The sequence below is a fragment of the Nipponia nippon genome, unplaced genomic scaffold, assembly GCF_047370975.1.
Source record: "Nipponia nippon isolate SJK-2023a ecotype South Korea unplaced genomic scaffold, ASM4737097v1 scaffold_4, whole genome shotgun sequence".
Taxonomy (NCBI): Eukaryota; Metazoa; Chordata; class Aves; order Pelecaniformes; family Threskiornithidae; genus Nipponia; species Nipponia nippon.
The window spans coordinates 23,287,763-23,312,079 of NW_028262358.1; the positions used below are offsets into that span (position 1 = coordinate 23,287,763).

Genomic DNA, 24,317 nt, shown 5'->3' on the forward strand with positions numbered 1-24,317 from the left:
CTCTTCTTTTTATTTTTTTTTTCCCCCTTCTCCTCCCCCCCCCCCCCCCTTTGTGTTACGTGCTATAGAATGGCTCTTTTTTTGTTGTAAGCTAACTCACTGCTGGTGTTTTTGTTACAACTACCGTCAAGCAGAAAACCTGTAGCATGCCAGAAACAGACTACAGCATATTGAAGACACAGCTTATGTTTGATTGTGTGTAAATACAGTTAGTTAGTTGGGTTTATCTGATAGCCTGGCAGAAAGAGAGAGGAGCAGTACAAACTGTTTTCAGTAACTGTGCTGTTCATACACCTGATAAGATTGAGAGTGCTTTCGGACTACTGATATGCTTTGAATAAGAAAAGAATAATCACATCCACTGGCACCGGCTTATCGGGAATGAAGTAAAATGCCAGCACTTTTACATTAGCAAAAGTAAATGTTTTAGACACTTTGGGCCTTTTTTCCATTTAAATTAAATAGCAGGGTGCTTTTGAGTGTGCTGTAATGAATGGAAGGATTTATTACCTTGACAAAATTACAGGTGAATATGTTGAGAGGAGTCCTCGGCAACAATAACAGCTCTTTTGATAAGTGGCTACATCTATTCATGCTTTTGGTACAGAAATTCAGTAATTTTATCCTCTCTTGCTCTATGAAGTGCAGTGGCTAACTTACAATGTGTAGTTCTTCAGTGTAACATACTTGTGCATTTTGTAATATGCTGGCAACACATTTGAAATTCAGCACATAACACAGCTGTTCATAAAATAATGCTTGATCATTTACTAGTATGTCCTCTGCCTTCAGTTGCTGTGTATTTTTGTGTTCGAAAAAGAATATATCTCAGAGTCTTTGCTGGGAAGGCAAGGTATGATTCATCATTAACTTACCCCAGCAGGCATGAAGCATGCTTGGATGCACTGTTATCTTCTTGAAGTTTACTGATTTTTATTTTTGTACCTTTTTTTTTTTCCAGGTTCTTTTTCTTTCACGTGCCTACAATTAATTTTGCGATATTCAAATTTGATGAATGATAGTGCAAGAGCAGATTTGATTGATTTTGGATTATTATTGATTACTGTCAATGAGATCACTGTGACACTCTGAAATCAATGGTATGTGATTAAACCAAGGCACCGCTGTTCTATACATTAGGCAGCAGTTGGGAATTTAGGAACTGAATGTTCACAAGCTATAAATTGAGAAAATGTTCAGATTTAAATAGCCCTTTGTTTGGCATTTACTCACCAAAATATGTTTCTTGGGAAAGTTAGTTTTCCCAAGTGCAGGCTTTCAGTAAAAGAAAGGTCATTGATTTAAGGTTTATTAAATTTTAGCTAAAAACAACTGGCTCCATTTGGGTGTAAAATAATTTAAGTACTTACTGCAGGCAACCTTCATGCTTTAGAGCTGTTGCTCAAAGGTTTCATTCTTCTATGAAGATGTCAACTGTAAATATAAAAATGCATCACTGAAAATGTAATGGTTTAAAGATTCAAACTGAAATAAAAATTCCTGCCTGGGGAAAGCACTATAATAAAAATAAAGTAGTCTTAACTTTTTTCTGTGGAGGCCGTACTTGAAAAGAGCGCTTGAAGGCAGCAGGTAGCAGGCTTGGTAGGGAATGCCAGTTTTTATTTATTTATTTATTCTCCCCCACAGATGATGATAGCCTAGCTTTGGAATCAGCAATACACTTCAGCCACTAATACTAAACAATATGTAAGCTGCTGCCTCTTCTGAAATGCGGTATCCTGGCATTTAAGTCAACTTTATAATCTGGCAAAAACCCCACCTGGCAATATTAAAATCCAGCTTCTGAAGCACTTCTATTTCTGAAAGCTTTTTATGTCTTTTTATATCGTTTTAGCATATATTAAATTTCCGAGGAGCAGTGGCCTGGATGTACACTTGATGGATGACTGGGGAGGGGCTTCTCCCCCCCCCCCCCCCCCCCGCTTTTTTTTTCCCTAATTTTTAAAAAATGTGTGATACTTGCACATTAGGTAATGCTGGAACAGGATTACTGCAGATGCAGCTGTTTGACAAAATTACTGTGGGGTTTTTGTACCATTGTTAGATAAGTTAGCGGAGATTTTCCAAGGTATGAAGGGCAGCCTGCTGCCAAGCTCTTGCATCTGTCTTAAGAAATCTTTCGCTTTTACTGGTAGTGGCCTGATTCAAAACTAAATGGAAAGAATGCCATTCATTTTAGTAGATTTTGGATCAGTCTCTATAATTGATTTAAAAAATGAATGATTTCGTAGTATTTTAAAAGAAATCAATGAAGAAATGGAGCCTGTGTCCAAGGATTCACTGCCAGGATGTGACATTCGCACCAGTGTTGAGTTGCCCAAAGGAGTGTGACCAGAAAATACTAAGATTACCCCATAATATTTTCTGTGTGAGCTTAAAAGCAGTGTTGGCATTATGCCAATATCTTCAGTCTTGTGTTGATTAAGAGGAGGTAGAAGTCCTTCAGATGAAGATGGTAAGACAAAGTGAGACTGACCCCTTATTTCCTTGGTTTTATATCTGAATTGCAATTGTTTTCTAAAACAGTAATATTTGAATTTTATGTGAAAAAATGTTAAAGGAAGTTTCTTGGAAAATCTGCAGAAGCTGTTTCTGCAAAGGTTCACAAAAGGATGCTTTATCAACATTCAGTATTTCTGTTAGAGCAAAGCCTATTATTTTCCTAGGCACAAAGGAAAAGGTGAGTTACACAGCATATATTTATAAAGGTTGTGTCCATGACATCTGTCTCTAAGATTTGCTATCTGGAGAAGAACTCCTAGAAAAGCTAGGCGCGAGGACTAAATATAAGCATGTGCGCTTAAAACCCAATGCTAAATTTTGATCAGTCAGAAGTAGCAGAGTAAGGAAAATTGAGGCATGCGTGTCAGTTCTTCCCTTTTACAGTTTTAGCATAGCGGTTGGGGTTTTGTTTCCACTTTAGTGGTTAGTTTTTTGTTGAAGCCGGTGAGGATTGTCTCAGAGCAGCACAAACCACAACCCATCAGCAGGCTGCTAGTCAGCAGCAGGTGTGAACAACATAAAACAGGATTAACACTGAACCAGAGTATGCACTAAAAACAGAACCCCTGCCTTGGTTTTACAAGGGCAGTAAGATAGAAGCACTCTTGTCGTGTTTACTAAACAGTGTTCAGTGGACTATGTAAATGTCTCTGCTCAACTGCAGAGAAATAAGTGCAAGAATTATTATGTGTTTGAGATTTTTAAAGACACTTTTTCCTCCTTTAAGAGTAGACCTCTGTTAGTGTTGAACCAGAGGCATAGGGGCAGCAAATGTCAAGGTTTTCAAAGTTAGTGCTTCAGTTTTTGCAGCAGAGGGAAGGGAGGATGGAATGTCAGCATTCAGTGTCTAATTTTTTTGGTCGTTGACATTAGGGGAGCAGGTAGATTGTATTGTCTTTTTTTGAAATTACACCTTTACGATTTAGGGTTTAATGTCTGTTTATTTTTTCTTTCTGCCTTTAAAAAGGCAGCTTTTCCATTCTTTGGCATTTGCATATTTGAGAGCTTTTAAAGCCATGTGTTTATTATATCCATTACATTCAGCATCAAATTTTGCCCTCACTTATGCTCTGTATTAAAAGTTAGGGGGATACATTTGCAGTGGAAGCAGAATTTACTTGTTGTTTTATATTAGGATTGTTTATAATCTGCTCCCCATTTCCCTGCCTGTGTTATTACCTGACCTCAGTATATTACCTGACCAGAGAAATTTTCATGTTTTAGGTAAAGATGTGTTTAAAGTGACATAATTTTTTCATAAGTATTGTGTGTAATTTTACTTGTTGTTTGGTTGTTCTGGTTTGTGTTTTGTTCCCCACCTGCTCCCCCCCCCCCCCCCCCCATTATTCCTGCACCAGACTTTGGAAAGAGGTTAGTATCTATGAGGCTGCATTCGCACGATATACATAGTTTGATTTGAAAAGAAAACCCAACAAAAAAACCCCAAACAAAATAATAAAAAACCACTCAACCCCGCACACCCCCCCCCAACAAAAACAAACCTCCAACCCCCAAAAAACACGATTCATTTTTCCAGAAGCATTTTCAGACGTCCTACAACCTCAGCCCTAGGAAAAACTCATCAGATGTTCTGTTTGCAGAGTTCTAATGAAAATTCGATCCTTTTGAAAATGAACTTCTATATCAGGTCCAGTTTAAGTATAGTTACGTCTTCTTTCCTAAGATGCTCTCATGTGATTGGGATTGACAATTACTGTCCTCTTGAATGAGGAGGGTTTTTTTAATCATTCAGTGTTCTCTCGTCAGCGGTAACTCCTTGCAAAATTATCAGATGATAGATACGTATTTAGGCATGCAGATTTTTTTACTGAAATGCCTTTATGAACAATAGCTGCTTTTGTAGGGTCCAAATCCTGTCTTCACGGACACCTGTGCAACTCAACTGCTCTTGCTGTCAAGATGTCCGTATACAACCCTTTCTTAGAGGTACAGGTCTGATTTTTGAGGGGATATCTTGGGCTTCAGATGGTGAGGGCTTTGCTTACATGTGGTGTACACATAGCAATGGCAAGCACAACACAAGCAGGAAGATTGCATTCAAATTTTAAATTGAATTGAATAGGTTTGCTTGAGACCAAAAAATGGTCAAGAATTAATATATTTTCTAAAATACCTTGAATACACACATCACCTTATTAATTAGCGGATTTAAAAATCCATTAAAAGCAATTATTTTAAAATAATACCTAAACTGTGAAAATATGTCCAAGCCAGAAAGAACCTAGTATTGGTCTTGTGGCCTTACCATACGAATTATTTCATTCTTTCTTCCCCTATTTTTTCCCCACATATAGTTAAATACAAAAACAGTTTCAGCGCTAAGAATATGCATGACCAGTTTCAACCATGAGTTTTTCTGATGAAAACAGAAGGTTTGGGAATTCTTAATTTTTCATTGTATTAACTTCTTATCAGCAGTGAAACAAGCTTACCAATGTAATACACTTTTTGAATCCAAGTTTGGTTCTATGATTGCTGCTCCAATAGCGTGTGTGTTCCTGTTGTGACAACCTGGCAGTGGCTCTCAGAGGTTTATTTTTAAAGAAGGTGTTCCTGCACGTTCAGAGTTCTGTTTATATATTCTTGAGAAAACAGCTTATATCATCATACCGAAATCATGACTTGCGTGATAGCATTTGTAAAATGAGCATAAAGTGCACTGCTTTTACGGTCTCTCTGTGATGTTGTAAACTAGTTACTATAACTTGAAATGCTTTTCCGAAGCTGGTAGTGCATAGTTCACCATTTATAGAAGTTGCTGGTACCAAAATCCGTTGCATAATTTTGTCAGTTTGCAGATATGATCCCTGGATTCTTTCACCCTTCTCTGCCCCCCACCCCCCACTTTTTTTTTTTTCTTTTCTTTTTTTTTTCCTTCCCCCCTCCCTGAGGGGTGGTAATGTAAAACCTTGACGTTCAGGATTTTCAGTTAGGACACATAAGCATACAGAAGTTGTGCTGCTTATCCAAAGTTTATCCGAAGTGCTTAACCTCTTTGGCCTCAAAATCAGTCTGGGCATCCTATGAAAGCAGTCTGTCCCTTGAGGTTTTCTGTAATTCCTGGTGTCTGCCAGGTCAGAAATAAACAAGAGTAAACTTCTTGGTAATATGCTATGTCTTCTCCCTGGGCCAGATGAAACTAGATGCTATATTATTATGTTTATTATTATTTGAGTCCCTACTGAGTGTGTTTAAATCTCTGAAGAGATAAGTTCCTGTTTGTTTCAGGCTTTAGTTGCCAGTTTGGACCAGTCCTTGTTTACCCGTACAGGTTTATTTACAGTCAGTTTCTTTTTCCAGTTACACCTGTGCGCTCAGAGGGAGCAGAATCTATCGCAGAACGTGTCTTGGCTTACGCTTTTTCTTTTACCTTCAACATTGTGTAATTGCTTATTCTGATTAAAAAACAAAAAAGATATTTTGACTCAAAGGTTGAGTGTAATTGCAAATCAATTCCATATGATTTAGCCTGTTTAGTATTTCTGTTCTGTTATGGTAGTATGTAGAGACCCCTGTCATGCTACTGTGGTGTACAGTGTGTAAATATATAGGTAGCTCCTATTCAAGAGCTTTGATGACAAATACAAGCAATTCATGAAAGCTGCAGAAAAGGGCACAAAATATTTTTTAACAGGGCAAGTGCAACCATATTCTGTATGCGTGCATATATAATTGCATAAAACGTGTGTCTGGTTTTGTATTTTTAATTTAAAATAAAAGTATTAACTTCAGGCTAACAAGGAAGTGTGGATTGTTTTATTGTAGATCAGCAGAAATCTGCCTGGCATTTGAGGGAGAGATGGGCGGTTTCCTCTGTGTCAGTTCAGAGAAGGTGCATTTAATGAAAAGGAGGTAGAGTGAAAAGTACTGTGAAAGGGAGACAGGCAGGCCAAGGAGCAACACAGGCTGCTGCCCTTGACATAGCACAAGGGGTGGGCGAAGAGCTTGGAGACACAAATCTGGATTGCATAGGATTGTATAGAGCATCTAACTGACCACTTATATTTAATACCTTTTTTCCATATGATTTTTAAAAATTGTCCTTGAAACAGTGATTTCAATTAATACACTGAATCAGTTGCCTGCTGATTTGAAAAGAGTATGAAGTTAATCACTTGTGCTCATTTGGACAGCAGTACATTTTGTATAAAAAGAGTAACTTCTGTGGTACAATGATACTGATGCCAGTCAAACTCTGCCAGATGTGTCACCAGATTTATTTTTTTTCTCAGTTTCATGTGTTCTTGCTCAAAACGCATATAAAATTTTTTTCTTACCGTCGTCTTCGCTGTGTTTTGCCCAGTGTTCCGGAGAAGAAAGCAACGTATTAAAATGTTAATTTTTGCAGTCAAAGAAAGACTTACTGCCTCAGCTTTTGTTTGCATTTTCCCTAGAAGTATCAAATCTTTTGTAATAAACTAATAAATTATTTGTATATATCTCTGGAAATAGGAAGCAGAAGAAATTCAGTCAAGGAACATACTACACAGATTGAAACTGAGGCTTTTCACTCTAGTATGATAGCTCTTAAGAATTCATCTAAAAACTGTGACCATGTACCAGAAGATACATAGATTTATATAAAAAAATTAGAACAGTTACCTGTGAAAGGGTAGAGGTATTTGGAAACTGACGCTGAATCAACATTTTTTGGGAAGTCATGAGTTTAAGATCTTTATCAGCTTTCAGGCATATTTTGTTTTATGTGCACCACTCAGGGGGCTTGCTGGAGAATAGAGATGGACTTCTGTAAGGGAAGAGGGGAAATGCTTCTTACACACTCTAAGTAAATTGCATTTTAGTTTAAAAAGCAAATAAGCATCGGGTCATTTATTTAACTAATTCATATAGTATTGTACGTAAAGGGTTTTTTCCCTCTGCGTACTGCTTTCTGCTACACTGATGATAATGTACCTGGAAGGAAACGGCAGTCCAAGCTGAGGCAGCCAGCGTCAGACAGGGCGGTCTGCCATCTGTCCCACCTGCTGCATTCATGTGTCCATCTGGTTACTGCAATAGCTCATTGCGGGCTTCAACAGAAGAACATTCAGGCTGAAAAGAAGGCAGTGTGAATTATTTAGGTAGCTAGTGTAAATAAAGAGAGGGGGAGAGGAGCAAAGGAGGGGGGTTGTGAGAGGGAGAAAGCACTCTCTTACTCCTAGATGCTTTGGAATGTGTTAATGCATGAGAGCATTTGATTTGCATATAGATTTAGATGTATAGATCATTGTGAAGATTACAAGCCAATGAGTTTTATCTAGATTTAGATAGCTCTCAGCCTGGTTTGCACATAAAATATAGCCAGTTTCAGGAGGAGAATCTTTGGGGACTTTAAACCTAAGTGAAACTGATGAAATGTAATGCTTTTAGGTATTAATTTAGCAGAAATAAAATATTTCCTTTAAGGGCTTTCTGTGCCCTTTGTTAACCAAGAATTTATAACTACTTTGCATAGTCGGTGCTTTATACATACTGTGTGGTTTTGATTTGGTTATATAGTTAGTTGCATTTGTAGTCATCTGTACTTTATTCTAAGAGGAAAAGCAGTTGACAAATGCTTTTCCTTTTCCTCTCATCTTTATCAGGTGAAGATTAAATCCAGCCATCAAACAAATAATTTTCCAGCTGTCAGTGTATATATTGTTATACAGACAAAAATATATATGCTTTTGTGCCTACATAAATGTACACAGGACACTTAAATCTTTATAGATATTTTTAATGGGGGCGAGCAAACAGAATTTCATATTGTTACAGTAGTCTTGAAAAACTGAGTAAGTTTATTTTGTAGTTGCTTGGTCGAATGTCAAAGTGACCACCAGAAGGGTTAGGCCATAGTGGATTATTTATTGCTAAAATTGAATTATTTTTAAAAAAGATAAAAATTGTTAGTGCTAGATTTGAGCATAGGAAGTTAATCTGAATCATTCTATTCCAGACATTTTAATAATAGTGGTGTCGTGTCAGATTTTTTTTTTTTTAATGCAGGAAACATTAGTCTGATGCTGTGTTTAAAAAATAAAAGATTGGCTTCATATTTGGATGTGTTTCCTGATGTAAGATTCTTCTTGTTTTCTAATTTTAAATGTCAAACTTTACTGGGCCAAAGAATAAAACCAGGATCATCTTAAGAGGAATCCTTGAAATTGTGGGAGGGTTTTGTGTCATTGTCTTGCCTGGTTTTAGATCTGCAGAAGAAAGGGACACAGCATCTTGAAATCCCAACAGCCTGGCTACTTCTCTAGGATTTGCATGAAATTCAGCTGCAGCCTTCAAAGGGATTTGAGTGGATTGGATTCTTTAAGGTTAGTCCATGTCAAACCTATTATGTTCAATTCCCATGCAAAACCCTTTTTACGTTTTTTTTTTAAGCCAATAAGGCTCTAGCTACTATTAAGGCGACATCGTGTACTTGCAGTAGAATGTCCATGGTAATGGATCACCCTACTGGCACGTGTAACTAACCAATAATCCACTTTGTCACCTTTCAAATTAAAAGGTTCTGTGTCCTGTATCTTCCTCAGATTGAAGAAGTTTTGTTTGCAAAAATTGACATCCTGGAGACTATTTTAAAGTATCTGAGTCAGTATAAATATACATCTTCCATCTAAAATGTGATCCCCAAAGTTACGTGATTCCCCCTGTTAAACAAAGATTAATGTAACCTTTGAAAGTAACTTAAACTCTATGTTCTTAACTTTCCAGGTCTTTGAGTTCTCATTCTCCCTGTAGGTTCACTCCACCGTTAAATGATTTTAGGAGTACAGTATATGTTCTGTGGTGAATCAGGAAACAATTGCAGGGGAAAAAAAATGATGAAAATATTTTATGGTGTATAAAAGGATTAGTGGCTATTTCAGAACTGCAAGGACATGACTTTCAAAAGAAGAGTTTAATTTTTTAATTGAAAGGCCAACTAAAGGAATTCAATGCATCTCGGACATTTAGGCCAAAGCATCTAAATGCCACGTGCAGAATTTTTTGTAGGCCATCAGCAGGCTGTGAAAGATGTATCAAATGAAGATGCTGTGCCTCAATTACTAGATATTGTCAGAATAAATGGGTGTTAGTAGGAATCTGGGTTAAATAAGGAACACCCAACGTTCTCGGAGGTTGCTTCTCATCCTGGAGCTTTCTGCCCTGCATGAGATCTGCAAGATTTGCCCTTCATTTTGTGAATGGCTATGTATTACTATGCTTTGGTTTGAACATTGATTAGGTTTTTATAAACTGCTGGCCAGATCCTGTAACCAGGTGAGCTGAATCTTGAAAGCAACTGTGTGTTCACTGCGTGGAATCAAATTCGTCTGCTTCCACAGTGGCTGCACTGGCACATGGGTCTTCAGTATCTAGCAGGATGCTGGATTCAAAATTGTACTCTGATGTCACTCAAACTCACTGAATTTTGCTCAGTTTTAAAGATTTGAGTGAGGAGAAGGTAGTATCTTCTCCCTGTACTTTTTCTCATCACAGTGTTTGAACTTTACACTTCCTGCTCAAGGAAAGTGCTGCTTTCAGTTATGTTTAGATCAAAATGGTTGATTTGTGTGTACTGGTTGAGAACAGAGTATCTTCCATTGACTTAAGGTTCCAGCTGCTCCAAGTCTCGTAAAAATATACAGTAACTAGAACAGGAAAAATACTTATTTCCATTGTTTACACTTCAAGGAAAGAAGCAAACATCCCATGGCACATACTTCATGTTTAGAATGCCCTTTTTTCTAGCAAAAGCTGAAGAAGCTGCACCTTAAATGAAATGCGAATTTTTGGGACTTGATCCTGCGAAGCTTGCATGCGTAAGTCACTTGATACAGGTAATGAATTTCCTGGCTAAGTACTTGGAGGAAGGGGTCAATGGATAATAAATCCTTTCCAGTTGGCCTGGTTCACTTGCATCTCGCACAGCAAATATTTAGATGTTCCCAATATAAGAAAGAATAAGATTAAATAATACTATAATTAATTGTCATGTGTTTTGGTGGTTTGGTGTTTGGTTTTTTTTGTTTGTTTGTTTTTTGTTTTAAGTTTTTAGCATCCATTTAAAGATCTGAAGTTGCTCTGACCTATGGTCAGAGTTCTTTGCTGTGTTTCAGGACCTCTGAGAGCCTTTTTTTTTTCTTTTTTTTTTAAGTACCTAAACCAGCAATGTTTTAGCAGGTAAAAGATACATGTAGGATATGGAATTTTGTATTTGTATGTAAATTCATAGTTGTTTATCTAAACATTCTTTACTGATAACACTTAAGCCATTCAAGGTTGTGCAGAGCCTGCAGCTTTTAATACTGATGCCTTGTAGTATTAACGTAGCTATTTACAGCATTATTAATTATATGGGCTAAGTAGCAAATACCAGCATTTATGTTGCTATTTGATAGTGTTCCATAAAGCACGCTGTTTTCCTGCTTGTAGGTTAGTGAATTGTGTTGTTATATGTGTTTTTCATGTGTTAGTATTTGGGGAGGTAAAGTTCATATTTTGCTGAGGGAGTAAAGGGGATGAAAAAGCTGTCTGGATGCGTGAATTCGCTTTTCCTTGGCACCCACAACTTTGTTGCTGAGAATATTGTAAATATCTCATTGAAGAGTGTAGTCATGTTGCAAGAATTATGTATCTGTGTTGTCTGGTGGGGTGGTTCTTCTGGCAAAAGGGTGATTTACTATCATATTTCTTTAGACTGTTGGAATAAATATAAAAAGCCTATATTGATACTACTAACTCCAGGTAAAAAATAACAAATCTAGCTAAAATTTTTTTGCTTTAGCAACTTCAGATTATAGTAACTTAAACAGAGATAGTCGTTCTTGTTCTTGTTTATACTTGTTGGCAGTCCCCAAATGGAAAAGAGAATGGGGGGAGCAGGGCAGAGGGAGAAAGGTTAAATGGCAGGGAGGTTAAATTGCTTCAGTGACAGATTCTCTTCAGAAAGGCATTGAGTTGTTTTAAGGATTAGTTTGGGAAACCTTAAATTGAACCCGCTTCTCTACTGCTCATATATTACATTGCTAATGTTGCCAGGCTCTTATTTTTTGTAAAAACAAAATTTAATTTCCAAAATGAGTAGAGAGCACTGGGGAAATTTTAAAAAGTCAAGCAAAACCCCCTAAGTTTCATCAGCTGCAAAACTGGTTGGAGTTTTACCTGTGTTATTTTATTCTGAGATTCTTAAAACATTAGAGCAGATTATTAAAAACAATATATATTTTACTCTTAAATTGTGATTGTTGCAAAACACCAGAGAAATGTTGCAGAAATAGTTATCCGTGATCTAAGGGGTGATGTAGTTCTTCAGTTAAAGGCCATACCAACTTCTAATTGAGTCCGTGTTTGTTTCTGATAGAGGTCTGTCATTGCAGCAGTGTAGTTCCTACAGTAAGAATCTTGCATGCTATCAGCTAGTCCTAAACATTTTCTTTTGGAAAAACCTCGCCATACGAGCTGGGAGTCCAGGAGGATGTGTGCACAGTCCCTCTTCAGAAAAAATGCACTCAATCTGTTTCAGACGAGTTCCCCGAAAGATGGGTTAAATCAACTGATTGAGCTGATTTTCTCTCTTGAGGTGATATTTTATTTATATGATAAAATGCTTGGAAAGTGATTAATTTGTCAGGGGAACATCTTGTTACTGTAAATTTGCCGAATGTGTAATAAAATTGCCATAACACAGATGGGAAAATGAAGATCTTTTAAAATGAAATAACTGAGCAGTCTGCCTACATTTTCAGCACTTAAAATTAACTTAGTTAAATTTCTTTGTCATTTTTACCCCTGGAAGAATGCAGGCTGGGGAAGATTTGTGGCAAATGTGGTGTGGGTTTGTATGTGTGATGGGTGGAAGGGACAGGAATGGGCTGTGTAGTTTTCCTTCTGCATCAGAACGGACTGATAGATTTATTAAATTTCTTCCAGGGTTCCTTGATGGTGTGAATTTTTAGAAATTAAAATACACAGGTCAGATACTCCTTCCCAGTAGCAGAGAATTCAAGAATAGGAGACCTTTGTGGGCAAGTACCTCAAGTCAGTGAGATGCACGTGAAGTAGTGCTTTTGTACTAGTTTGTGCAGGATTGCTTTCAAATGACAGCTAAATAGTGTAATACACTTCTTTAGTCTTTATAGCAATCTCTTATTGTATGGAGTATAACTTAGATTATGTAGGGGTATGCTTGAAAAGTCAAATGAAGGAATACCTTACTTGTCTCTGAGTTGCAGTGTGTTACAAGTGAAAATAGCATTAGTGAAGGAACAGTGCCTTTTATTCATACATTTCACTACTGCCTGTCCATCTGTCCACTGGAATGAGCCACTTATCATGCTTCTGTGTTTTTCCCTTTCAACTTAAAGAATTATGAAAGGAAAATTCAATTTTTCGTGTCCCTTTATGACAGGTAGACTGGAGACTTTGGTCATTTGGATTAAAAACATATCCATCACCACAAGCTGACAGGTTATTATTATGTCTTCTTTGAATATATGAATTTTATCCCTGCATGTTGGAAGTCTAAGAATGGGAACTTTTTATATAAATAATTATCCTAGTAGTGATGTACTGCATACTGTTGCCATATTTTTTCACTTTTACAGCATTCTTGGCCTTATCACCCATAACATAAATCTTAGGCTCTCATATTTAATACAACCTGTAGGATAACCATGCCTGTATAATGTACAGTCAGCCAATCCCACATCATCATTTGGCTATCGTTATTTGTTGTCCTGTGACGGATGTCTCAGTTGATGTCCCGTTTTGGATTTGACAGTATGTTTGATGCAGCCATCCAGAGGTAGATGAGAGTGGCCTCCTTTAGGTGCTCGTGCTGATCTCCACAAACACCCTCAGTTTATTAAGCTTCCAACTATGGGCAGTTAAAGTTTTGAGTATATTGGTGTTATCTTGGTTGCTCATAATTTATTTTTTAGAACTCCAGGCTATTCATTCTGTGAAGCGACGGTAATAGAAAGACTCAGTTGCTGTCACACCCTCTACTGTGTAAAGAACCAGTGAAGAAGTGGAGCAGATTTGGTGTATATTCTAGGCAGATGCTTAGTGAAATGCAGGTGGATTTTTATTCCAGACCTTAGTCCTATAATGATACAAAATGTAAAGCCCAATCTGGTAAAATTATCATTTAATGCACTCCCATTAACTGATCAGGGCTGATACTCATTTGCTGAGCAGCCTGAACTTGTGCTGAAACTAGGAAGGCACAAAACTTCTCAGGATCAAATGTGCGTGTTAATTTAGTTTAATGGTGGAATGCAGTGCTCTGTTCAGGCCAGTCTTTCTTTCATTGCTTACTCAAGGACAGTTGACTTAAGCAGAACTTTTAGATCTGCAAGAAATTAATATTTGGTCGGGACTTTATACTGTTGAAATAATTGAAGCAAGCCTGTCATTAAAATACAGCTGAAATTTGCAGTGTGCAGTATGGAGTAATTAATGCTGATCTGTTCATGTAAAGCTTTTCTTGGACAAGTCTCTCACTGACTTCTTACAGAAGAGATGACCACAGGTTCAGCGTGTAATAATTGCAGCATATTGATACAATTGCTTTATAATTGCAAGTAGCAACATCCCTGTTCTGAATGTAATAATTGCGCTGGTACACATTTGTTAGTTTAGACAATTTTTCTGGAATGTGTTGAATTTTCTTTTTTTTCTCCCTGTGACTCCCACTAAAATAGAAGGCAAAAGATAAAAACCAGTAGAAACCGTATCAGGACTTTCTGAAAAGCTCATCCTGCAGACTTGCTGGAGTCATGCAAACATTTTAAAAGTGAAAGCCATTACTTCCTGACCTTTGCTGCTTATATCCAGAGGCAGATGTCTGACATGTAAACCCAGTGGCATAAATAGGTTTGAATTACACGTAGTAATATGTGAAGAACAAGGAACTGTGAAAAGCCAAAGGTTTATTTATTTATTTGTAAAAATCTGTAATCACACATTAAAATCCAAGACAGACTAGAAAAGACTTTGGCTGCATAAGTTTTGCTTCTATAAATTCTCTGATTTATCTCAGCATGTGATGAATTTGGTCATCAGTACCACACCTAAGTAACATACTCAACTATTTGTTTTGCCTAATTTTAACTTCCAGTGCTTCCAGAATCCAGCTAGATAAACAAACAAAAAGTAAGGATTCAAAGGAAGAGGTTCTTTTTTCTTACAGTTTTCCTTTACAAATGTTAAGGGACTTTTTAGTGTAGAAATAGAAATGTTGTGCATTAACAGCCAGGGCTCATATCACTCAAATGCTTTAGTGTAAAAATAAACAAACAAACCCAAAACCCAAACCAACCAACACTGCCGCCACCACCACCCCCCGCCCCCCCCCCCCCCCAAAAAAAATAGACTGCTATGCCCTCTTGAGTCATTCGATGTCAGTGTGGTTTTGCTTGGGTGCAGTAGGTTATGGTAATCTACTTGCATCTTGCATATTAGAGTATCAGGACCTTAGACCCTCTGAAATCACAGGCTGGGTTGGGGAATAACACCGTTAGCTAATAAAAATTGGTGGAGCTTCAGAGTTGCTGTGTCTGTTCCCCTGTACCCAAGGTTTTGACCCACAATGAATGGCAGATGTGTTGTATTTGCAACAAATTTGATTTTGTCTTTTTACCTACTCTCCCCATTAAAATAATAAACCCAACACTGTTTATAAAATTACCTGGATGATTTAAGCAATTTGTGAATCAAGTAGTGATACTGGAGGAGGAGACTTCTTCAGAATTTGTGTTCATCTTTAGAAGTGACATCTCCGTTCATGGATGTTTCACAGCAGTTACAAATTTGTAATCTTTTCTTTTGCCAGGGATTTGTTTATGTATTACTCTTTCATATAATGAAAACTAGCACTCCTATTTGCATTTTGTAGAATATTACTGTTCTATCAAAGTATTTTTTTCCTGGTATTGTCTGCCTCTTCTATTTTAAATCCTTAAAAAAAAAATACATAAAAACCTTGGGCTATTCACAGCTACACATGGCTCACACATTACCCTGTGTGCTGGCTAAAGCTGTTCTTGCCATAGGCTTTATTTTTGAGAGGGCTACACACAAAGAAATTGGGATTACTTTAACAGGAAAACAACCATTTTAATGTAGGAATAAGAAGAGATTTAATTTAGCCTTAAAATAAGTTTCCCATTTAGAAAAAACTATATATTTAAAAATAACAAAGATCTCATTTCTGGAAGTTCAAGGCAAGTTCCCTTGTTAGAAATAAATGTTCGACTTCCAAGGCATGTTTTCATCAAAGCCGTGGAAAAAAAAAGTTAAGTAGTAATGCCATATATATACTGGATTGGGATTCGCCAGAACCTTGGTTCTGTTCCATGCCATGTCATTGGCCTGCTGAGCAGCGTTAGGCAGCTCTTCACCTTTCTGTCTCTTGTTTTGCCCATCTGTAACAGGGAGATAATAGTACAATGGTACTCCCTGGAAAGGCAGTTTAAGATCTGTGTTAAAATCAATAAATAAAAGATGAGCATTATTAATATATAGTACCATACTATTATTAGTAGTAATATTTGTCTAGGTCCTTTTTTTTTCTTTTTATGTTGATTTCAAGAGGACTTGGTCAAGGAGCTCTGTGTGGGAACCAAGCAGAAAGCTGAGTCACCCCTAAACCGAGTAGATGAGGGATTGCCTGTCTGAAAATGCTTAGCCGCAGGGAAGGCCTGGTCCTTCACTTTGTTTCCAAGTCCCACAAAAGTGATTGGGGTTTTTGTCATCATCACACAGCTAAAGTAAGACCGTGGCACTTGGTGAAATGCTGGCACTCAGGGGACTGTTTTAAACCACTTCCAATTTTCATCCCTACCTTTTTGGTTTCTTATGGACATTTGCATGTCATAATTTGTAAGAAATATTTCCTCCCTTATGGAATCTTGCATTTCACTCCTTTTCGTTTCCTTAGCAAAAATACAGTTTCAAGCTTTCGATATGAGACCGTGACAAAGTGATTTTACAGCCAGTACTGAAAGTGACTAAACTTGACAACAATTGTACTTTATGACAACCTCTGCTTTCATGTCCACAGCCTACTTTCCTATTATCAGCTGTGATTTTTTTTTTTTTCTCCTTTTCTTCCCCCTTCTTTTCCTCTCCTCTCCTCCCCCCATCACTTTTTTCAAACGTGAGCAATTCTGTATCTCTGCACTGACTGGAAACAAATCCTTTTACCAGGAGTGCATTTTAATGGGCAGCATGCTTCACTTAAGTCACCAGAACCTTAACTGTATAATATTCAATTTTTTACCAACCCAGAACCAAAGCTGTTTCTTGGGAGTGATGTTCGTAAGAGTAGTGGAAGAATTAGTATTACAGAACTAAACCAGATTAGGAGGGAATGTGAATTAGATTTGGTAACAGATGGTGCCGTGGAAATTAAAGGTGCTTTGCGAATGGAAGCGACAGCAGCTTGCCTCTTTTCCTCTCCTGTCTCTCTCTTTCATGCGCTTGATAGACGGGTATAAATCACAACAATTCCGTCTTGACAGCCAATTTCGAGAATTTGATCTGGTTAAAGACATGGCTTTCCTGCTCCACTCACTGAAACCGGCTGCTATTTTATTTTTATACAGCACCTTGTCATATTTAGGAAAGTGGAATCACCTGCCTCCCTTTAATGAAATTTTCTTTAATTACAGTTTTAGCTCTTTAGTGTTAATTACTTTTCCATTCAGCCTGAGTTCTCAGGCTGTCTCATAGGAATGTGTTTTTCTCCCCCACCCCACCTCCCTGCACTATTCACACATATGCTTCCATTTTTCTAAAGATGCTTTTCGTTGTTAGAAGTTGTTGTCAGATCCATTATAATTAGATCCTAATTATCAAAATCATCATTATTCTGTAGGAAGAGGAAGCATTGTAAACAACTGTTAAAGTTATAGGTTCTTGTTTGACAGAGAAACCTTTCAGGATAGATGAATAATAAACAAGCAAACAGAAAGCCCTGCTAAAAACTCTGTCTGGGAAGCATATAAAGATGTGGATAGCAAACGCTCTCCTTGGAAGGAAAAGGTGATCCACCCAGGTGGATCCACCCAGGTGATCTCTCCATACCTATTCCTCCAGACTCTAATCCCAGACTTTTCGGAAAACAACAGAATAAAATTCCCCTGCCTCAGTTTGCTTATGTAAATGCTCACCTTTGCACCTTTCACTCAGGGGTCCAGATACAAAAATCAGTTTTCTGATGTGTGTCAGGATTGACTTATAGTTGCCTTAATACAATTACTTTTTTGTGTTTAAGGCAGCAAGTATAAGTGAAGAGACTTCTGTGATGCATGGAGACGTGGAGATGCTTCTGCCATACACTAAAAGTCCTCAGAGTGAAAGAGAAAAATAATGGACTATATCTTAAAAAGAAACCAAACCAAAACAAAAAAACCCAACCAAAAACCCCCCAAAACCCCAAACCTCTCAAAGTAAGAGAAGATCCTTAGAGCTGGCGACTAACAGTTGGTAGAAATAAAGCTTCCTACTGGCAGTCAAATCAAATGTAGTAACAACTCAACGACTCCCTGCTGCTAGCTGACAGCATGGTGTAACACACTGGGACAAACATTCACTTAAACACTGATTGCAGGAAAACGTCATTTTCCAACTCACCAAGTAGCTTTTCGGTTGCTTGTGCGCGCGGGTATGTGTAGGGGGGATTTAAAACCGGTGGTGTGTGGCTGGGAGGGCAGGACACGCTCCGGAGACAGCTGAGTGAGGGGGTGGGAGAAGGATCACTTGCTTTATAAGTTTTAGTCCTGAGTCTTTTAAGACGCTCGCTCTCTGATACTATTTCTGGTATGTTCTTTCTAATCGCTTCTCCAATTTAACAGCGCTTGGCTGGCAAATTATAATTCTTCTGTTATAAATCTGCAGAAAATAGGTGAGGGAGCTGGGTGGGGAGACAGGTACACGGTGTGCACACACCTACACTCTGCCTTTCAGCAATGGAAGGAAATCACCGATAGAAATTGTGAAAAATCTGATGGTGCAAACTTTGACTCTCTCTTGAGACTGAAGGCATTTTTTTTGTCGTCTTTTTCCTTTTGGAAAGTGATGAATGACAGCTATGTCTCTCTGATCTGTGGTACTGGCTTTCTGACTGGTGCAAGTAACTGCTTTTGATGCTGTAATCATTTCAAAATAATCCCTCTTTAGAAAGCCTGTTATGTTCTTGAATAAATCTTTACTTATTTTTGTAGTTTTGTATTTTTCTCCCTTGAAGTAGCTGAATGTAGCATTTTATTTTCTGTTGCTATTTCAGTTGATTTCTCGTAATAAAAAGAATCCTCACAATTAATAATGAGATGACTCCTTGACACTTTACCATGTCCTCCGGGGGCTAGAGGCATCAGGTGGGCTCCACCTGATACCACTGGAGTATAACTGCAAGTAAAATGATGTTCCATCACAGAAAAACACCTAATTTCTTAACGGGAGATTTGTTGTCTTCCAACATGTGATTTGAATTAAAAGTGCTAGGCTGCAGTTTGAAAATAGAGCAGTAAAATCTTACTCTTCCTGATCAATATACTGATTTTCATATGATGAAACTTGGCCGTCGTTCTAGTAGTCGCATCACAGCCTTTCAATTGAAACTGTTTGGGCATGGGGGAAGGCTCTTAGTGTGAGTTTGTGCAGCTCTCCAGGCACTGAAAAGCTGACTCGTTTGAGGCATGTTAAGTACTGTAGCAACAACAAATATGTAACATTAGGCTAGAAGCCAGTAAATGAGAGAAGGTAAGTCTAAAGCTTTCTAATGATATGGTTGTAACTGAAACAACAGCCATGTTTTAACTATGGAAAAATGTTAGAAACACAGGAGAAAAAGAAAAACCTAAAAATTAAGTAGGAATATGAAGTATTTACTGAGGTTTAAGTTGTATCGGAAACATAATATGTACACAAAATACAAAATGATACATTTCTTTTATGCATAACTGTCAGGCATTCCAGAATGATTTTAATATAAAGTGCCATCTACTTCTTGTGTTGCCTTCTCTTCAGTATTTCCCCTTTTTTTTAAGTATTTGAAAACAGAATTGTGAGAGCATACCAAAAAAGTATCTTTTTCTACTTGAAATATATTAAATCTGTAGAATTATGCAAGTCTTTTCTTCAGGAAACTTTCTGTGGTAACGGCCTGCTAGTAGTAGTGCATAACACACCTAATAGGCGATTTCTTGCATACACGTGCAAAAATAAAGGTCAGTTTTGTGATTTTTTTTTTTTTATCAGCTTTGTTTTTTGCCTTTCAGTTGGAGATTTGTTTGTTTGTTTTTGTAAGTATGTTGCAGTGACATATATTGGATGCATTGGACAACTGTGTTACTGAGGGCTGGCACCTCTTCAGATGTCTGGTGTTTTGGCTTAAAGGTGTAAGGTCTTTGAGTATTCTTCCCTGTTTACGTTTTATTCCCAGAAGAGTACCTGATGTAAAGAATAATCATTTTGCAGTCTGAAAAGATTTAAATTCTGTTGGCTATAAGTGCTTCAGCTTTTAAATTCAGAAGAGTAATGTTACGGTCTGCCAAACCATAGGATCTGTATGCTGCAGAGCATGTGCATGTCTAAGGATACATTTAATTAAACCAGCATTAGTGCATCTATACAGACTTATTAAAACACTTAGTTTGTCTCAATAATATTGATTAAATAGCAGTAGTTTGTTTAATCTAAGTGTATTTTTGCTATTACTACGTTACTTCCAAGTAATCAGGATAATAGTCATCATCAGTGAAATATCACGTTAGTTATGAAGTAATGCCATAAGAATTGATTTAGACTTGGCAGGAAAGGAAGGCTTTCTGTCATATAGTGCCAAAGCCCGATTTGGATTATTAGAATGAGAGTTTTAAACATAATTTCTGTTCGTATAAACAGGGTGTGTTTTATAGGCTTATAGGTTATTCCATACTCTGAGTATCCATTATATCAAGGAACACCTCAGACAGTTAATTATGCAAAACATCATGTAAGTAATTACACAGTATTATTATGCATTTAACAGTTTTATTGATTTGCCAGTTGCTCACTTACAGTGTTTAGAGCTATAAACAAGAGATGCTCGCCCTCAGTTGAAACAGGTCCAAGGAAATGAGCTAAAGATAAATGACAGTAGTATGCATTGTTGCATCAGATGTAATCCTTAAATGTAGAAGCTGTCAACAGTGATAATTTGCAACACATTGGGGTATCTCAGGATCATTTCCTTCTTGTTAACAAAGTTTATCAAGCAGGAAGCACAGGGAATCAATGTGAACTAGAAAGGGAAGCAATAATGAATATTTATATACTAGAGGGGAGGGAGGGGAGGTTAAAATAATTCCCCCTCATTTTGGAGGGTCTGCAGTAGTTGCAAGTAAGCCACTTGAAAATTTTGCTTTTTAAAAGCAGCACAGAATATAAACTAAGTGCAGCCTCTCAGATGAGGTGCAGATGTGAAGGGCCTCAGATAACGGCTTGTTTTGTTAAACTGAAAATGACCACGCAGTTGTGTAGTCTTCCACTGCCTCGTGTGTAGGAAGTGCTTTAGCCGAGCTTGGTAGATTGCATCCAGAGCAATAATAACTGTTGGGGAAGCTGGATCCTCTGTCAGCAATCATCAGCTAACTCAGGCCACTGCTGGTAACAACATGATGGCTTCAAGCATTGCTGCTTTTGTTCCGGCTGCTGGTGGCTATGACAGCTGCTCTGGAAGAAGTCATTGGCTTGCTTTGCTTTCCTTTACCAAGGTGAAGTGGTGAAGGTTTCAAGAAAACATAAAAGAAAGAAGAAATTAGAAGAAACAATGAAACAGTCAATGTTTGTTTTAAAAAAACCCACACTCAAACAAAAAAAAACCACCACAGCCATTCTGTTTTGCACAGGGTACTCTTTACTACATGGTTATACATGCATGCTCATGAGTAAAGACCTAATGCGTAGTAACAGTTTTGTTTGTGCATGCGTGGGACAAGATTAGCAGTACTTTGCAATGAATGATCTCATCTGCTAGGCTAACCAAGCAGGCCTTACGATATTTCTTATTAAAAGAAGAAATCCTTTCTTTTCCTTCCCTCAACTAAGCCAGTGCACCTTTAATGCAATGATGATATGTTAGACCCAGCAGTTGTCAAAGCATCGTATTACTGTGATGCCATAATGACACCCTGTCTCTGTAAAGTAGTCATGTTTTCTCAAATCACACGTTGCACCGTTGATTTCTGACATGACACTTCATTCAGTCACTTTCCTTTTCTTCGGCAACTCCATTCTCTGACAATAGCAGCTGGTGCCCATTTTCCTACTAAGTGATTCACATTTTGCCACTCTACTAGAGTGCAATTAGCTGAAGCAGAAAAAAATGCTCAATGTAAAGCAGCTCGGCTGAAATTGTTACTCAGCTCTTTAACAGGACCCGGTGAAAGTCTTGAGGTGGTGTGGGCATCAGTGCAAGAAGCAACATTTTCGTTTCTTTCCACACAAACATTTTTTCCCTCTTGCATTCAGAGAAGCAGAGTGTGGGATATCACTGGAACATGCTGCACTGTTTTTTGTCTACTGATTTTGGTATAGGCCTGTGAAATGATACCGAAAGTAAGCGCAGTATTTGAGAGGAAATGTGATCTTTATGGTCAAAGCAAGGAGCTGGCTTCCGTTCCTGACTCTGCGACAGACTTACTGCGTCACCTAGACCAAGACTTACTTTCATGCGTTGGTTTTCAGAGTTCAAGTATGAGGATAACAAGTTGAAGACCTTTTTGGTTGGCATCCATGTGAGTTAGAGGAATGTATTGGAGGAAAATCAGATGGATTACAGTGTTAGCGTAAAAAGTACCTAGGTGTGCATAATAACACCTGCCTTGCTGATGCTCCCACGTAGTAGCTGTCATTAAAAATGTCAACTGCTAACAACCTATTCTGACATTTATGGAAATAGGGTAATTCTCTCTTCAAGAAAAGAAAAGCTTCATGTGCAGGTAAAAGTGGACTTTTGTGTTGGGCTATAATAAAGGTGCTCACTCTAATTATTGTGACTAATTATTACTGTCACTGAAACCACCAGCACAGCTCTGAAGTCGCACATGATGCTGTAAGCAGAGCTTTTCCTACTTGAAAAGCGAGCATGGAATGTGTTCACAGATTATGAAGTATTGGCGTGTTGTTTTGACCTCCTTTAGGTATTGGTAATAAAGGAGATGAGGGAAAAGTAACTTTCTGAACCAGTTGCATGTATGGATGGAATATAAAGAGCTTCCAGTGCCTCGAATGGGAAGGCTTTCTTTTTTAAGGCTATATACTGTAATCAGATGCAGTTAATTTTTGCACTTGTATATTGATACTGATTTAGCCAGTGTCAGCACTGTCAATATCATTAGTAATGTGGCAGGTAGATGGAAATATGAATGTGATTGCATTAATAAATTCTTAATATATTCAACCTTTCATAAGCACACAGCATTACAATTTATTCGCTATTGTTTAAGACCATTTTAAAGCAGGAGCTGCTCATTGAAGTGCTCTGTCATTGTACCTTTCTGCCAGCAGCAACTGGCTTCAGGTCTTACTTAAGCGAAGAAGTTGTGAAGTAAATTTGGTAGAGATGTGAAGAGCCATGCCATATATTGCATGTTACTCAAGGCTTGTAGCATCCTGTATAGTTTCTCTTGTATATGGGCATGGAAATGCTTCTAGAACCAATTAGTTACTTTCCTTAAATTTATTGAAAGGAAAATTTACCCGAGAGCTACTAGTTGTTAGAAAACTTACCTGAGAAGAGCCCATCACAAATGGAGCTGCCAGTTATTTGACTTAAAATCTAGTAAAGAAAAAAAAACAACCCCACCAAGGCTTTAAAATAAATACTGTACGTTTTTATATGACACATGTTATTTCTATTCATAAACCTTAACTAAATTTAGATTTTTATTAATCCAATGTGACCTAAAAATTTTGCATTAACAGCACAATGTGGAATTGGGCTTATTCTCTTTGAATGCAGATAAAGCCATCATCTTGAAAATAGCTCTTTGTGACAAAAAGGTGTTCTTTTGAAATAAAGTCTTTTTCACTACATTCCTCTTAGAGTTAATGTGAATTTTAGTGCCTCTAATTTTAGATTGAAGTGAGGTCTAGAATAAAACCCACCGGCTGACAATTGAATTTATAGATAGTTGTGAATATTTCAGGCTTGAATAATAGAGCTGTAGAATTTCAGACACAGAGAGGAAGAGAGAATTAAGCTCCAACCGTAGTTTTAGACTATAATGCAATGGTGTCTAGGAATTCTTCAGTGTAACGAGCTAAGTAGTAATTAGGAGGGAACTGAGGGAGGGATTTTACAAAGATCTAGCTTAGGCATTATTCCAAATGTTCAGCATGATAATTTGATGGTGGTCCCACCTGCCATCCGTATAAGATGGCTCTTGAACTATGTTCGTTCAGATGTGCTACAGTAATGAAGGAGTGAAGGCAGTAGGTGTCTGTTGCCCACCCACAGCTAGTACCCAGCCTTGTCTCTGGTTCACCTTTTTTCGGGAGAAAGTTCTTGTTCTCAGAGGCAGGCACTGTTGTTTTCGCTTTTCCTTGAAATGGTTAATGTTTTAACTGCATTTGTGCTTTGCCAGCATGCACCAGTCCAGTCTGTACTGTTTAAGCTGTAGCCAAAAGCAGCTCCGGCTTGGTTAGTACCAGAAACTGCTACATCAGAAGCATCAGCAGACTGGCTTTAGCCTAAGCAACACTGGTGATCAGATTTTAATGCTTGTAGAGCTGAGATTGTATTTTGG

General features: G+C 37.7%; 1 protein-coding gene across 28 annotated transcripts in view; it reads left to right on the top strand.

The window, feature by feature from the left end:
* The window catches only part of ESRRG (estrogen related receptor gamma), a 408,303-nt gene that overhangs the window by 250,450 nt on the left and 133,536 nt on the right, over window positions 1-24,317 (top strand). Inside the window, exon 1 of one of the 28 annotated variants that reach the window (XM_087774086.1) lies at window positions 8,731-8,849. The exons of the other annotated variants lie outside the window; for them this stretch is intronic. Coding sequence (XP_087630212.1) covers window positions 8,797-8,849 — 53 coding nt within the window. The 5' untranslated portion in view covers window positions 8,731-8,796. Of the gene's footprint in view, window positions 1-8,730; window positions 8,850-24,317 lie in introns of those variants that run through there. 28 annotated transcript variants of the gene reach the window in all.